Below are 18,147 nucleotides of genomic sequence, written 5' to 3'. Positions count from 1 at the left end.
TAGGTCTGATTTCAAACAAATATAAAAGCTATGTCTTTCCATCACCTTTAAGTTACAGGCAAAAGCAGCAGAAAATATACACCCATATTAACATGAGGAAGCTACTAATTTTATGCTTGGACCAAGTATTTCATTAGTACATAAAAGCATGATTTACAATACATCTGTTTTCTGAGAAAAAGTGTAGTATCTATTTTCATTAATTTAACTTTTTCCACAGATAGGGAAATAAAAAAAAAATTAAAAGCAGGAAATGATTAAGTACTAATTCCTACATTTTCTCTTATTAGATAATCAAAGGAGACTATTTCCTTTGTTTTCACTGCTTCCTGTATGCACTACTGACATTCTTGCATGAACTTAAGGTCTCAGTTTTTGCCATCTGCAAGGTAGGTATATACAGTGACATAAGTTAGTGTTCTTAGCTATCTGATGATATCTTCAGGAAAAATAAAAAGTTTAAAATAACATCTTTTTATTTCATTCTCATGTCCCTGTTTATGAATTTGCAGAAACTTCTTTCCTGCTACCCCAGACAGAAATTAACAAATTGTAGTCTAGGGTAAAACTTGAAGTTTACTCAAGGGTTAAAAATGCCTACTCTAGGGTAAAAATTAGGGATATTAAGCCCTATTCTGAATACATAAGTGTGCTTCTAGAAGCACAATAAGCTGTGTTTCATAGAGACACATATATCAAATGCCTTGCTGATAGAAGGAATCAGCAGAAGAGCCTACAGGAAATGGAAGATACCTCTAAAAGGTCCAATCAACTTGGAAGAGCAGCCAATTTGCAGCATGTAGAAGGGGAAAATACCCACTTTTATGATGGTTCTTCCAGAAGCTATACTAAGAGCTATGCCCGGTCCTGAGCCAATGCTGGACTCCAGTACAGGTACAGTCCAATGAAAAGGCTTTTTCTTGGGGCTGAGCCTTAACAACTTCACAATACTTCTCTCCCTCATAATAACACACATTGTCTGACAACATGCAAGAATCATTCAAAGAAACCTTGGTTGTCATTCAAATAGTATCTGTATGCTGCAAGCTTAAGTAGTGTAGGAACATTTACATTAAAACTAGAAATTATAAAGAAAAGTCACAACCTCGTCCTTGTTCTATCTCATTACTTAGTACGATCTATAATTTTGAAGACAGTCATGTGATACAAGGGCACAAAATTAGAGCATAAAAACAAGATTTAGAAATTGAGCCCTGGACATGCTGTTAATACCTTCTGCTTGTTTGCAAACTAGTAATGCTAGATTAGATTACAAAGCAACATAATTAAGACTATACTTCTGGCACCTCTGAAGTGAATAACAGAACAAAAGAAAACAAGGTCAGTCAAGAAAGAAACATTCCAATATTAAGAGACATGTAAGACTTGAAACCAATCAATTTTACACTAGAATTAACGAATTTAATGTGGGAGATCTTAACTGCAAACCATGCACATGTCTTTTGTGGAAATCATTTTGTAGTTTCTTTCCCCAGTCATGCACAGAGAGCCATTCTTTGCAGAGGTTTTAGGCTGTAAGGAAGGGGGAGCATGCATTAAGTGTCAAAGCCTCTATTTTCTGTTTATCCACATGAAGCAAAGGGAGGTATCCCCAGCTCTTCTTTTGCTGCCCCTTCTGCTGCCTCTTCACTTTAGTCCTTTTCCTTCTGGTTTACCACCTATATAAAGGCAGGTTAGTCTAGCACCACCCTTTCTCAATCTGCCTTTTGCATCCACCTTGGATGGACAGCTTACCTGAGTAAAGATCCTATAGCCTTTGTCAGTCTTTCCAGCCTTTATCTTTTCTGACTTTATAGCACCGACCTCAGCAATAGCTTTCTCCTCTGACCGCTGTTTCACCTTTCCTCACTGCCAGCTCCGCACTGTCCAAGACTGTGATCGCCTCCTTGCTGCATTAGCAGAAAAATGGATCAGTGATGCTTTAACCATACCTAAAAATGGGGACGTTCCATCAGGCCACAGAAATGGCTGACTGAATGAATTAAAAGGTGAACTTCAGAGTTGTAATTAAAGCTGAAGTTAATGTTAGATTCTCTAAGCCAACCCTTCCCCAGTAACCATGCTCTGAGGGACATTCGGCACAGAAATTTTTAAACTAATCTTCCTTAAAAATTGTTTGCTTGTCTTATAAACCCTTCTGACACTCAAGTCCTCTGAGAACATCCCAAAATGATTCATATGCTGGGGTCACTGATTCCCAGTTTCTGTGGGGCTTCTGACTGTGGAAATGTCAGCTAAAGTTCTGTCCCCAGCTGCCAGAGAACAGAATACGCCAGAAGGAATTCACCGACAGAAAAAAAAAGTACTTTTTATTAATGTGATGTTTTGCCAATGATAATTTTCAAATGGGAGAGGAATTTGTATCATAGTGTGATCTTTAAAATACTATTTTAATGCTTATGCATTGTAAGTATTAAGAATTTAATGGTTTTAGCCAACCTGAAACTCAGACGTATTCTAAAACCTAAGATTAATAACACATTTCCTTAAAGGAAGAGTTAAGTCAGATGGCAGGATTACCATCTTTTGTTCCCAATGCCAGAAACTAAATGAGCCATATGTCCTTGTCAGGATGCTAATTGTGATAAAAAAAGGTCAGTGTAGCATAGATAAAACATGCATGGATGTAAGACTTAAAATGGTTCTCTCAAGAATCAGAGACTGAGATACTGTGAAGTGAAAACAAGAAATCCCCAACTCTTCCTCTTTGCTAGGCCACTACCTAAGGCTATCAGAATGAAACCCATATTAAAATCCTAGTAACTTTCCCTGTTGAAAAACACATTTTGATTTTTCTTTCCAGTCACGGAGAACCAGGTCTATGCTAATAAATGGAACGTGCCTAGAGACCAACTGCCATGGAACAACTTTCAACTGTACTACTAAACTTCTACCCTCCAAAATGGCGACAGTACTCAATCAACACATGAGGAAAAGCCCATGGGCCTCCCCTGCCAATTCCCAAGCCTTGTCTGGGAATCAGCAAGACAGATAGTTGGCTGGAGCCAAAACCCTGCCAGGATCCATCATAACAGTTTAACAGCAAGAACAATTGAGTTTCGGCACCAGGGAATGCTCTTCAGTGCTGTTTAATTTGCCCGCACAGATACAATCAATATGGCAGAGTTAAGGGTGACACCCCCCTACTGAAAACGCAGAAGGTTTTGTTAAACTTTTCCAGTGTGACTAGGCCACCTACCATGTTTGCCTTCACATACAACTCAGTTCTGACATGTGTCTCACACAGCCTACAGTGCCAAACACAGCCAGTCAGCCCGACACATGCGAAGGAGCCATAGTACTGAGCTGGAGCCAGAAGTGTGGCAGCTCCCTTCACTCTGTCCTCTAGGAGCAGCCCCATTTGACAGCTATCACCCTCACCTACCACCACCTCTCTTGGGATTCCCATCTTGCATGACCCAAGAGGGTTGGTCTCACACAAAGAGATCTGGTATTCATATTTTAAAGAGCAGACATTAACTTCATGCAGAGGCACTGTCGGAAAGAGTGCTAGCAGAAACATCACAAAATGCAAACATGATTACTAAAGAGCAGGTGACACATCAGAAGCATTAGTTATAGACTCAAGTAAAGATTACCCTAATAATCCTTTAAAGGTCTGAATGTGCATAACAACAAGTAATATACACATTACCAAACGGTCAGGGGAATAAAACACTTGAAGCATGGCTCCTAAGCAATTCCTTTATTTCTGCTCATATGAAAAGGCAAGTCTAAGAATAAAGCTAAAAACCCAAAAATCAATACAACTTATTAGTCATGGCAAACATGAATTGCACAGAAAAAAGCCAAAGAATTCATCTTTCAGAAGTGTTGGGATGGCATTTCAAAAAACAATGCCTTTCCTACAGTGAAGGAACTAAAAAAATCTTTCCTTCATGATGGGGTGATTAGCTGAAATAGCATACGTGTCCCTGTGTGCCTTCTACATTTTCTAAAGAAAGTTTCAAAACTAGACATGAATACACTAAGGTAAAAGGGGCATTTTTGTAGAAGCCTTTTTATTGTTTTCAATTAGGTAGCATAACGTGATCCTCAAGAAACAGCAGATACCGACAGTCCCACCACACATATGCTGTATGTATCCAGACAACAAAAATGACAACACTCATCTTTGCTACTCTCTAAACTCTCATTAAAAAGAGAAGAGGTAGACACCAAAGTGTGGTAAGTAGAATAAGACTGCTAAAATACCACTGCTAGGTGCAAGCAAATCCTCAAGAGTGCAGAGCACATACTGACCCATTATACCACAATGAAAACCACATCTATCACAGCACCCCAAACTTGAAAAAAATTAAAGCTTGAGAGTAAACAAAAGGGGAAAAAAAATAGGTCTTAAATCAACCCTCCTGTAACATCAGAATATTGCCCAATAAACAAACATAATCATTATTAAACTAGTATTCCACATGATCTCAACAGAAGGGTCAAACAACTTAATTTTCATGAAAAGATGGATAATATGACCTCCTGCTGTTCAAGTTGCTGAAAGTACCAGCTCTACACTTACAGAACTGAACACTGTCTTTTGGGGGGAGGGGGGAAGAGAATAATTTCACTTGAGGTATTACTGAAATTCTCAACTTCTGCTTAAAAGGAAGCCTTTGCTAAACTTGACAGATCCCCTAAATCAAAAGGAGAGGAATTAAGTTTAAATCCAACTTAATTCTAAAAAAAAAAAAAAAATAAAAAAATCCTTCCTTCAGTTGCTTTACTGTTGCATGGATGATGTCCCAGTATTAACAAAATCCAACTCTAATTTTCAGTGAGACACATTTATGTAACAACATTATACAACTTGATTTTTAAGACAGACAGCTTAGGCATTTCTTTGCTATGGTTCACATGACACGAGTGACTGATTATCTAGGTTCTGCACTAAAAAAACCTCCAAAGCTTGCATGCCATTGTAAAAATCATTGCTTTGCTGTACTGGAATAGAATCTCAGGAGACAGCTCCTAAATCATAATGTTAGCAGACAAATATACAGAAGAAAGTACAACGCAACTTTCAGTTTTCTTGTTAATGCAAAATAATTCTTCATGCGAGAAAACACAATACACTCATATATCAAAGGGACATGCAGAACTCTCCCATTTAGGAATGAAGGATTCCATGTCAACTTAAAAAAAACCCCTACAGTTTGATGTCACTTTTAAAATATGTCACAGCCTGAAAAAGGATCACAGGCCAGCAGGAGAGCACCTGAAGAGCTGCATGAAGGAATTCCAGCCAGTAAGTCAGCTTCATCAGGGGCCCAACTTAAATGTCTCTGTGCAAACACACACAGCATGGGGAATAAACAAGAGGAGTTAGAGGCAGATGCACACCTGCAGGGCTATGATCTTACTGGCATCACGCAGATGTGGTGGGATGGTTCCTATGACTGGAGTGTTGGAAAGGAAGGATACAGGCTTTTTAGGAAGAACAGGCAGGGGAGATGAGGAGGGTGTGTCACCCTCTATGTCAATGGCCAGCTGGAGCACATGGAGCTCTGCCTGGAGATGGATGAGAAGCCAACCAAGAGCTTATGGGTCAGGATTAAAGGGAGAGCAGGGACAGGTGACATTATACTGGGGGTCTGGTACAGGCCACCCAACCAGGAAGACTAGGCAGATGATACCCTCTATAGGCAGATAGAAGCAGCTTCACATTCACAAGCCCTGGTCCTCATAGGGGACTTCAACCACCCCAATATCTGTTGGAAGGACAAGACAGCAGGGCATAAGCAATGCAGGCACCCCTGGAACACGCTGATGACAACTTCCTTCTCCAAGTGATAGAGGAGCCAACAAGGAGAGGTGCTATGCTGGACCTTGTTCTCACCAATAAGGAGGGCCTAGTGGAGAATGTGAAGGTCAAGGGCAGCCTTGGCTGCAGTGACCATGAAATGGTGGAGCTCAAGATCCTTAAGGCAGCGAGGAGGGCACACAGCAAGCTCGCTACCCTGGACTTCAGGACAACAGACTTTCACCTCTTCAGGGATCTGCTTGGTAGAGTACCATGGGATACAGCCCTGAAGGGAAGGGTGGCCCAAGAAAGCTGGTTAATATTCAAGCATCACCTCCTACAAGCTCAGGAGCCTTGCATCCCAACAAAGAGGAAGTCAGGCAAAAATGACAGACAAAAAGGAAGCCTAAGAGAGGGTGGAAGCAAGGACAGGTAGCCTGGGAGGAATACAGAGAAATTGTGTGAGCAGCCAGGGATCAGGTCAGGAAAGCTAAAGCCCTGATAGAATTAAATCTGGCCAGGGACGTCAAGGGCAACAAGAAAAGCTTCTACGGGTAGGTTGGTGATAAGAGGAAAACTAGAGAAAATGTGGGCCCTCTCAAGAAGGAAACAGGAGACCTGGTTACCTGGGACATGGAGAAGGCTGAGGTACTCAATGACTTTTTTGCCTCAGTCTTCACCTGCAAGTGCTCCAGCCACACCACCCAAGTCGCAGAAAGCAAAGGCAGGGACTGGGAGAATGAAGAACCACCTACCGTAGGAGAAGATCAGGTTTGAGACCATCTAAGGAACCTGAAGGTGCACAAGGCCATGGTACCTGATGAGATGCATCTGCGGGTCCTGAGGGAACTGGCAGATGAAGTGGCTAAGCTACTATCCATCATAAAGGGAAAAGGATGCCATCTAAGAGGACCTTGACAGGCTTAAGAGGTGGGCCCATGAGAACCTCATGAACTTCAACAAGGCCAAGTGCAAGGTCCTGCACATGGGTCAGGGCAATCCCAAGCACAAATACAGGCTGGGCGATGAGTGGATTGAGAGCAGTCCTGAGGAGAAGGACTGGGGGGTATTAGTGGATGAAAGACTGAAAATGAGCCAGCAGTGTGTGTTTGCAGCCCAGAAAGCCAGTCTCGTTCTGGGCTGCATCAAGAGAAGCGTGACCAGCAGGTCGAGGGAGGTGATTCTGCCCCTCTACTCAGCTCTCGTGAGACCCCACCTGGAGTGCTGTGTTCAGCTCTGGGGCCCCCAACATAAGACAGACATGGACCTCTTGGAGCGGGTCCAGAGGAGGACCACAGAGATGATTGGGTTCTGGAGCCCCTCCCCTATGAAGACAGGCCGAGAGAGTTGAGGTTGTTTAGCCTGGAGAAGAGAAGGCTCTGGGGAGACCTTATAGCAGCCTTCCAGTACCTAAAGGGGGCCTACAGGAAAGATGGGGAGGGACTCCTTATCAGGGAGTGTAATGATAGGACGATAGGTAATGGTTTTAAACTGAAAGAGCGTAGATTTCGATTAGATGTAAGGAAGAAATTCTTTACTGCGAGGGTGGTGAGGCACTGGAAGAGGTTGCCCAGAGAAGTTGTGGATGCCCCATCCCTGGCAGTGTTCAAGGCCAGGTTGGATGGGGCTTTGAGCAACCTGGTCTAGTGGAAGGTGTCCCTGCCCATGGCAGAGGGGTTGGAACTGGATGATCTTTAAGGTACTGTTGTTTTAACCCCAGGCCAGCAATTAAGCTCCACACAGATGCTCACTGTGTAAATAAACCCAAAACATAACACTATACCAGCTACTAGAAAGAAAATTAACTCTATCCCAGCCAAAACCATGACAGGTCCCTTTCAACCCAAACCATTCTATGATAAAATGACACATTTCTCAATGGAATTCATGTCCTTCCAGTAACAAATATTCATTTATCAATAGCTAGAAAAATCAGAGTTCAGGAAAACTGAAAGCATCAGAGGAAAGCATCTCTCTCTGCACTTGAGTAAAGCACTGTTACTACACAAGGATCAAACCTGAAAAAAGAATAAATTCAAGACATGGAAGTGTCATCTATGATGAATTAATTAAAATGGGCCAGTAACCTCCATTTGCTCTTGAACCTGAAGAAACTTAGCCTAGACATACCATCAACCTCAACTCCAGGGGCAGCTTTTTAGGGATTGGCAAACATCCTGTCATGTTTTCCCTTGAGCAAGCCAAACGAAAGCTTTCCTTTTCCCCTCCAAAACAACCCTAGTGATTCATGCATGGCTAGTACAATGTTATAAGGTGCTGAAAAGAAGGAAGGATATTAATGCTATTAAGACCCAGATGGCAATAAATCATGGCTCTATAGGTTAGAAAAAGCAGCATAACTCTGGGTGGAGTTATGATACAGTTTTATAAACTTAAAAGAAGCTAGAAAGTGGAAGTAAAGTACTTCTGTTTCTCAAGCCATAAGAACAATGTAGCATCCAAAGAAATCATGGTGAACATGTAAAAAAATAACAGAAAATACTTGTGCTCCCCAACCTCCCAATTGCCACAGAATGTTGTGGCAGCCAAACATATAAATAGTTTTCAGAAAGCCATCAATTTTGCTTCACATAATTCTATAATTTTCTCACCATGACACTCAGTATACTGCCCATCACTAGCCGCTTGTTAAGTAACCTTCACCTTCACTATTCACTTGAACAGTGCTATACATGCTCATGCACAGGTGACATTTTATAAGATATTGAGCACATCTATTTGACACCTACTAAAGGTTTTACCTGAAACAAATCCAAGTTTATATAGAAAAATTCAAACCATACATTGGCAACATGTTCTGCAATTCTGTTTTATGGCAATAAAGGATGTATTCAACATATTAAGTAGTCTAATCTTAATTGGTAAAATATTTTAAAACTTCAAAATTCCATTTACACCTTGCATGATTTCAGAAATCAACCAATTTTTCATTCAGATTCACAAAAGCAATAGGTGTGTGACAGGTATAGTAACGATGAATCCCAAGCTGTGCATGAATTAAAAGACCTAATTTGAAGATGTAATAGTGTATCTAGAATCACATTATTGCATATCTAGCACAATCAGTTTGCTGAATGCTCCTAAAAGCAAACTGGCAAAAACACTGCTTGCAGATGATAGTGCATTAAAAAAAACCAAACAAAGAATCAAAACCAATACAGAGTAGGCCTTACCTAGCTGTTTTTCTCGTTCTTCTCTCCGTTCTCTAGCAAGCCGTTGCCTGTCATCAACCTTTAGTATTGTTGGATGATCTACAAATGGAGGGAGGGGGAAAATTAGGCATATAGCATAAAATCAAATAGTACCATAAACAAGCTTTTAGGGGAATGACCATTAAACCACTCTAGTTATTCTACTTTCAAAACACATCACTTTTCCAGAAATCCATCTTATGAAAAAAAATGGAACAATTAAAAAAATATTAATACATTCTAATTATCAAGATGTAAAACACTCCCAAAGAATTGACTAAGTTGTAACTCTGAATTCCAAGCAAGAGTACTGCCTGTGAAAACCCAGGAAGAAGTTTTGTTTTGTTTCCAAGCCTATAACAACTTGATTGCTTGAGAGCATTCTGACAAAATATTGTCTATTATTCTATAACCTCTCTCCAAACTGCATCCACAGGAAATTCTATTACAATGCAGCACCCTCTTCCCACCAGTACTGCCTCAAAAAACCAATAATCCCTATTTCACGAGACTGAAGCAGCTCAGTACCCAAGCAAAACAGGCCACATCAAAACACCGTAGCAGTTCTGGTTGAGCTTCTGAAGATAGCATGGTACTGATCTCCACCGATGTTTGTGTGTGCATGTGTTAAAAGGTCTGGCAAACGCATTATGACAGTGCATCACATGCATGGACTGGTATAATACCAGAGAAGTAAGATGCTAGTTTCCTTACCTGTCCTGGTAGATTAAAAGTTAGCTACACGATTTTAAAAATATCTGCAACTGGCCACTTGGATTACAGCAACAGGACTAAGGATAATATGAAAAATCTGTGTCAGAGCCCAGGCTTGACTATAAAAATTCAGGCTGCTCAGTGAGTTCTCTGGAAGACAACAAAATGCTAAACAGCTAGCATCCTACTTCCAGCCTCAGCAGTGGAGCTGTTCCAGACAAAAAGGGAACAAAATCCAAGTTACCAATTCATCTCAGCATGCTGCAAAAACTAATTTCCTGCTCATCCTTAGCCTGTTTTGTTAAACCTGGAAAACCAGTAATTTTATGCTTTTTTTCACTAGCACTGAAAAAGTCTCCTTTGAATAAAAACACAAGTAAAAAAAAAAACCCACAGAAAAATCAAAACGATTTCTGGGTATAAAGAAATGGTCTGATTTATTTTAGTATTGAGGGGAACTCAGTATTTAAGTATTTTAAGAAAAAGAACTACCTAGAATACCATCACCATGGAAGTGCACATAAAAACAAGACAACAGATCCTTTTCACTATTCAGTGCAAACACACAAGTAAGCAATTTGTACAAACATGTAAAGTCAGCCTATTTGTGTATAGACTGCATACCTATGAAAAAAGTTACTGGCAAAACAATACAATGGGTCATAAAAATGATGTTAAAGATATTTGCAGAAATAAATCCCTGAAGTGAGGATGTGCTAGACAGATTTTGAATAGTTATTTGAATTAGACGAAAAATCAGTAATGCGCATTTCATACTCCAACAGAAGTTTCTGCATCAGGATGACAGGATTTCTTGGATGAACAAGTTCACTGACGACTAGCTTCAGTTTATTCTTAACTCTCATCAGTGAAAAACTATCATCTCAACAAGCGTCAGAGACTACAGCCCCAAGTAATGGCATTAATAGCAATGCAAAATAAGAGCTGCAAGGAGAAAACCCATTGCATAATTGATAGGAAGAGGAACATTCAAACATGATAGCCCCAGTGAAAGGTGCAACAAGTGAACAAGTCACCAGCAAAGACAAAAGTAACCCATCACCCAGTTAGAGATCAAACCTTTAATGCTGGTTGAATAGCATACAGTGCTGCCATTTATGAAACTATGCCTAGCCATGCCATTACATAGATTTGACTGATATAAGGTATAGATTAACATTTGGCTGATGTTAAGAAGTGTGCTGACTTGCATGCAGTCTCTTCAGCATGCATAGACAGGTCAAAAGGGTAACAATATTCCTTCTCTCTTGTGGCTGGCACGCAAGATTCACAAAACATGAATTTCTGTAGCATGAGTAATTAGTGCTAGTGGAATAATGCACATCCAATATGATTCCCCTGGAAAACAAGGATTCCCTTCAAGGGCTTTCAGCAAAGTCAATGTAACATCGAGTTGGCAGAGAATGATGAGACACTAGGGAATAACGTAAAATCCTGCTTCTTTCAGAATGTACTATTCTCCTTCCAGGCTTTTTTTTTTTTCCTTTCTTGAGAGGATATTTCCCTATCTGGGAGAAGCAGCAGTTCTTCAAAGAGGCAGGAGTGTTACATGGACAGGCAAACTGAAAAGGTCTCCCTTAAGAATTCCTAATTATAAGCAATGGAAGGAATAAAATAAATTTTTAAAGCTGCCCTCTGCCATTCTGTTTGAAGATATCCAATTATTTTTTTTATCACACACCTGATAGTGTTCATGCACACACACAGCACCTCCTCCCAAGACCCCAGGATGCTAGAACAATCCTAAAGAATTCACATTAAGTTGCAGGCTATGCAGAGTGTGTCTTCAGTAACAAGCTGGTTTGCATGCATTTGGGATCACAAAGAGCTAAATCAATATTGGCACAAAGAGGGGCATAACACCTTTGTAGCAGACCAATATTACCTTTGCTCTGCTAGAAGCTGGAGCATACGTTACTGGTGCAGATCTTACACTGTTAATTAAAATGTCTTTTCTAAGCCTTGAAAATGGTCCTTCATAGTTTGGCTAGAAGTCCAACCTCCAACAATTGTATTCTGAATCCATCTGATCTGCTGACACCCCCAGTACAAAGCTTCAATAGCTTCAAATTGTGGCAAAACAAGAAAGTTCACTGGGCCTGTTCCCCATTTTATTTCTCATGTCTCTGCTCATTAACAACCCATCAGGCAAACACCTGGGGGACTGGCATTTCTTCTTGTTCAGTGGGAATACCAGGACAAACACACAAGGTACTTTGTACTCTCTCTTGCTTGTATTTGTCATCAGGCAATAGTTTTAAGTCGCTGCACAAGGAGATGGAAACATGTCATTTGCGATAAATCCTGCAAGAATTCCTTAGTTCATACAGAAATAATTGATAACTGGGCATATGCAAAGCCTTACAGAGAACACTCCAGGAAGACCCACACGCTGCTGTAGAAGTTGCAGTCTGGTTATGATGTAATGCATGTGAACTCACGCTCAGCAACCTATTTCACTACCCTTACATAACATACAAATGCTTAATATTATGTCTGAGAGGGATGTTTGGGGATTAAATAAGCCATAGTTCTATAAAGAGGAAATTAATTTTGTACCTATTGCTGGAAATTAAGCCTCTAAACTACATATGAAAACAGTATTTTTCCATAAACTTACAACACTTACTGTGAGTTCAAAATTATTTTTAAGAATTTACTACTTCATTTAAAAGAGCTTAGGAGCCATGAATGGTATTTCGCAGGAATTCAGCACTGAAACGTCAGTCGCTTCTGGTCCCTATTTACATTAACAAAAGGAAAACGCAAGCTTTTCAAATCTTCTATATAACTGATCCTCACTGAACTCTTAAGCACAGTTGACATTTGTAGACATTAGGTTGTAATTTTGCTAAATTAGTAATTGTCACACATACTACATATGGCCAGTTTCTGTGGCTCAGGTAACTATCAGCCACATTTGGTGTGACTTCAAAAGCCAGACCACTACCACTCTTCATTTCGATCTATAATCCTCTCAACCTCTTCTCACAAATGGCTGCTTCCCTTCTACCCTTGACTGCTAGGATGCTAATTTCATATCCTAAAGAAACTAAAAGGGATATCAAGTGGAAAACAACAGCCAGTTTGCATGTTAGTTCACAGGGGTGCTGTGGGGAGAAAGAAATGTAAGCCACAACATTATTTGAAAAGATGCATTGCTTGGATCTCAAACTCTCTTTCCTTTGTCTAGCTCCCTTTGCACTGCCATGCACACATTCAGAGTTGCCTTGGACTCCTAATATTTGTTCAGCCTGTAGACACCTTCAAGACAATAATGACATTGTTTATAGTGACAGCTGTCACTCCTACTGCAAACTCTCTGGTTTGGTTTTTAACCAAAACAGTTTGACACAAGTTTCATATGCAGTCTAAAGAAAAAACAATAACAACAAACCCCAAACAAACAAAAACCAAGCCACCAGCTCTCAGGAACTCTCATGGACTCTCACCAGCTGGGTGCAGAGCTAAACCCTGCACATGTGCCTGTGCCCTCCCTCTCTCCAGCCACTGGAATTTTGTTTTCCTTTCTACACACCAGCATAGATGAAGGGAACATACGAGCTGCTAAGATGCCCTCCTGAGAAATGAAAATCTGGATTAAACTACTGCAGGATAAAGTGGATATTGAACACTGTCCAATGCCAAGAGTTCTGGTTTTGCCGTGGAAGTGGGTAACGTTACCTCCATTCTCTCCTCTTTTTCCCATTGCCTTTCTGATTGAGAGAGCAGCCATGAATGCTGCGCTTTGTGCTGGATCCAGCACTGCCTGGCAGAACATGCAGGGTGTGATCTGAGCACAGACAACACTGGGATTGCTTCCCTCTGGGGACATAGGCCAAAGGTACCCACTTTGGCGACAGAGAAGAATCTGTCAGTGCAGAACAGCCACTGAGCTGCCAAGCCTTCAAGGAGTTGAAAAAGGGGTGCTTACAGTGTGCCTAGTCCTCAGCAACACAAGCACCTATGCTTTCTCAGGCATCTAAAAAAGATCATTATTAACTGCATATTTTAAGCTTGGGTACCTGAATTGCAATACAGGCAGAATTTAGATATTTAAGTGCTCTTCTGGATCATGGTCTAAGCCCACAAGTGGAACAGACTCATGGCATCAAGGACTACATTAAGCATTTTAGTACATAGACTTTCAACTGTGTAAGTGAACAGTGAATTAAATCCACACAACGTACCAATCAGGTATGGTGAAGTAACAACAAACATCTGCCTGCTGCATAGAGTATATTACAGAATATGGCATGCTTTGTAGTAAGTGAAGAAATGTCTGAACAGAAGCACATTTATTTAAAGCTGTGAATCTTTGCCTACAGCAGATAATTCTCATGCAAGCACAGATGCACGTATAGTGGCTTCTGTTGCCTTATCTCACTTCCCAACCCACATTCCTAATCTGTACTAAAATAAAGATTTTTTTCAGTTTTTCTTCTTTGCAAACAATCAGAGATTCCAGCCTAACTAAATATGATCAGTCACTGATACCAGTTTTGACTGAAACAGTAAGACAGGTATAAGACCATCAAACATTTTAAAAGTTCCTAAGATGACAGCTGTTTTTCATACACCACTGAGGCAAACAGCCTTATGACATGAAGCATGTGGAATGGTGTACCTGGTTTAGTTCCAGTGTTGCTTTGTCCTGAAGTGACTTTCTTGTCTTGTATTTTAGAACCTTCAGCTGCTAAAATAAGGAAGAAAAGGAAAGAGATTAATTAACCATATTACTAAACAACAGCTCAACCACTCTATTATAATGTAACTTAAACATAGCCAAATTCCCTTTAAAACCAGACCATTCTGGAATACTGCTTTAATACCATTCTACACCATTTTGCATAGAAAAAACCCTCAAGGTTACACAGAAAACATTGAAGCCACAATACAAGTTCCCCATTCAAGTTGAAGAAAGAGCCACGAAAAGATTTCATTTTAACAGTGTTGTTTTTAATAAGGTGTATTTTTTTTTTCCCCCATGCTATGCTAATGCTATACATGCAGCTAATTTTTCCTCTTCCTTCTCAGTGATGCTTCGGAAACCACTACTTCCAAAGGAACAGCAGCCTTTATTTATTTTTTTTTTAATTTAATTTCCCTTGGAGGAAGCTGAATTAATCACACTGATAAAAGCAAGTTAGTGGGAATAACAGAATGAAACTGCAGAGTGACTTTGAAGAAGCAAACATTCAAACATCTTGCAATGTTTGGATGCAGTGAGGAAACTGTTGCTAAAGGTGACTTGCAGATCCTAGGTTTGTAAAGGTATCGTACAAGATACTGATAAAACTTCATAGACTCTTTGCAAATTACTAACGTATCTATGCAGAACTGAAGAGAGGACAATTTGTGCCTCAAAGAAATCTAATAGAGGAGATATTCCCATTATTTTCAGTAGACTTTTGATCAGGCCCTGTCACTCTAGAAAGAGATAGTTCTAGGGCTCTGAATGCCCTTTCAACAACCCTTTATAAAGAAAACCCAAAAGATTCATTATTATACTTCAAATCACAACCATACCCTTGGCTCAGCATCTATTTATAATTAAAAGCCAAGCCAGGAAATAAGATGCCATCATTTTCTCAGCTTACTACTCATTTTCATGCCCAGCAGCTCCACTATAGGAGCGTTTAAGTCCAGAACACAGCAATCTGGGAAGAGTCTGAAGACAGACTGTAAGAATTCTCAGAATGCTTCCACAAACAGCTTGGAAATATTTGCAAGCAAGGATAAAAAGATTGTTATATCAATAAAGCTTGGGGGAGGGAAAAAACCCCAAATTCATTTAAATTAAAATATCACTAGAAATTAAAGTTGGAAAAAACTGATTATTCCAGCTTTAAAAGCTAAACAGGCATTACTGTATTAGATCCACTTTAGAAAACATAATTTTAAAAGTTTTTTCAGAACGCTCCAAGCAATTTCCTATGCTTGTCAGTTTTAGCAAAATACACTCAGGCCTTAGTGCCTCAGTGAATTCATTCCCTTCATGGCCTGACAAAAGTCTTTGTTTCCCCTTTAATTCCTTCCACTGGCATGTTCCAGGATGAATATAAAGGATAAAAAGGTTATCAGGAGGAATGTATATGACACTTAATGTACCTTTTTTGCAGGTGAGGGAAATAGAAAAAGTGTTTAGTGTTCAAGAGCAATGTTTTGCTGAGAGCAGTGTTCAAAAAATCACATCATCTCACACAAAAAAAAAGCGTGAAATTTTAAATAATTGTCAAAAAAAGATACTCCCCACCCTGACAACTGTGTTAAGTCTCTTGTTATCAATAGAAATAACTACTGTTCAATATCTACTATTAAAATATCAATTCCAAATCACAGTAAGAATTGTCATACCTTAAAGGCAGCCCAACAAAAGATTTTAGTATTTTGCCATTTTAAAGGCCTCATGCAAAGGATTAGTTTGACCTAATCCTTTAGGTAGATGGACTGATTTTTGGCAAGATAATCTGAGCAACACTGAACACTTGCATCTCCAGGCTTTGTAGGATTATCAAAACCCATACTTTTTCCTCTCAGTGTTCCAAATGGGTGGTACCAAGCCTGAAAAAAAGTGTTTTATTCACCAGAGTAAGTGCATTTAAATTCTTTATATCTTACTATGACCTTAACTTTGGGGTGTGGGGAGAGAAAAAAACCCCAGACTTTCCTCCTGCCTGAATCAGCCATTTAGACCATTCTCAGAAAAAGTCCCACTGTAATGCAGGGGGAACCTACATCATGATTCCAATCAGCCTGGCCTACGGCATCACATAGAAGAGGAAACTGTTATAAAATAGTAAACTAATATCATTTCTGAGTATTAGCAAGAGCACTGATGTTCTAATAGCTTCAGCACAAGTTTCTTTGCATATCTCATGCAGTGCACATGCATTATTTTCCTCAAGCATTGCACCACAGGATTATGCAATACTCCATTAACTTCAGAATAATGGTTTAAGTGCCATACAGATAATACGGTTGTAACAGAGCCTAGGTACACAGAGTAGTATTTTGTCCATATTTCTTCTTGTCTGACATTTCCTTGGAATATTTTGTGACACAATCTGAGTACACATTCCTATGACCACTCGTATGACAAATGATGAAGAACAGATGGCACAATCATGAATTTTAATGATGCTGGATATCAAATAAGAATTGGCACAAGTATTTAGTAACTAGTGTAGGTGTGCTCCCACATAAAATACCTCTTGCTCTAAGATACAAACATTAATCAGACAGCTAAACATCTAAAATACAAACTTAAATATTGACAACACTAGTTCCATCAAGACTCAACCTAAGACATGCCAGGAGAGACATCATTCAACTACCTAATACTAGTTCTGCTGCTTATCTTGAACCACTATGTTTACATGGAGGCAATAGAAGTTGCATAAAGAAGCGTTAGAAATAAGAGGATATTTTTCTGTGAAGCATTCTGGAAACTTAAAAGGCTGAAGACAGCCTGGGCAATAGCGTAGATATACTGGGGAAGACAATCACAGAATCCAAGTTGCTGAGGCTGGAAGGGGATCTCCAGAGATCATCCAGTCCATCCCCTCGGCATAAAGTGGGGTTGCCTTGAGCAGGCCATGCCCAGTTGGGTTTTGAATATCTCTAAGGATGGAGACTCCACAACTGCTCTGAGCAACCTGTGCCAGTCTTTGACCACTTCACAGTAGACAAGTTTTTCTTACGTCTGAATGGTATTTTCTGTATTTCAGTTTTGTGCCCATCATCTCCTGTCTTGTCACCATGTGCCACAAAGAGAAGCCTGGCTTTGTCTTTTATGCCACCCCATCAGGAATTTTCTGATATGTAGTTCTTTTGATTTTTTTTTTTTTCTGTTCTAGTATTTTTGATGTTGAACTGAAACACTAAGTGATTTGCCCAGAGCCACATAAGAACCACATGGCCCACCCATCCCAGTTGAAGGAGAGCTTATATGGGTAAAGACTCCACCTCAACCTTACACTGATGGGAAAAGCTGTAAAGAGCTGCACCACCCCACCTTCACTTTGCAAGGACCTGTTTCAGTGAACGGTCTTCCAACAGCCATCCACAAATGAACTCTCCAAACCAGGATGCTCTGGTCAGTTATTAACTTGCTCTTTGGCCTTCCTCCCCAGGTGAGATGCTATCTAACATCCATCCTCTTGGATAACACTTTCAGATAAAAAAGTCTGATGAAAAGCTTTGTCTAAGTGGGACCTACAAGGGCTTAAAAATATGCTACTTTTCCTACCTATCCAGTGTGTGGATTTCAGAGACTGCATAGAAATCATCCACTGACTGAAGCACTGGCAGAATCAAAACCCTGTTTTCTTTCTAACACATCAATGCAACTACGTTATTGTGGTTGGAAGGCTCCCCCATTTTTTAAAGGTAAAAGTATACATTTTAAAGTTAAAAGTAATT

At 39.9% G+C, this 18,147-nt stretch overlaps 1 protein-coding gene across 4 annotated transcripts in view; it reads right to left on the bottom strand.

Moving 5' to 3' along the window:
• The window catches only part of MAP7 (microtubule associated protein 7), a 125,398-nt gene that overhangs the window by 41,699 nt on the left and 65,552 nt on the right, over window positions 1-18,147 (bottom strand). For all 4 annotated transcript variants that reach the window (XM_069787245.1, XM_069787244.1, XM_069787246.1 and 1 more), the window contains exons 2-3: window positions 14,351-14,419; window positions 8,971-9,048 (exon numbers count right to left, since the gene is read on the bottom strand). In XM_069787245.1, coding sequence (XP_069643346.1) covers window positions 8,971-9,048; window positions 14,351-14,419 — 147 coding nt within the window. The remainder of the gene's footprint in view (window positions 1-8,970; window positions 9,049-14,350; window positions 14,420-18,147) is intronic.

This window comes from Haliaeetus albicilla, chromosome 7 (genome assembly GCF_947461875.1).
Source record: "Haliaeetus albicilla chromosome 7, bHalAlb1.1, whole genome shotgun sequence".
Taxonomy (NCBI): Eukaryota; Metazoa; Chordata; class Aves; order Accipitriformes; family Accipitridae; genus Haliaeetus; species Haliaeetus albicilla.
Note: the sequence above shows the minus strand (reverse complement) of the source record. Positions and strands in the feature narration are given on the sequence as shown.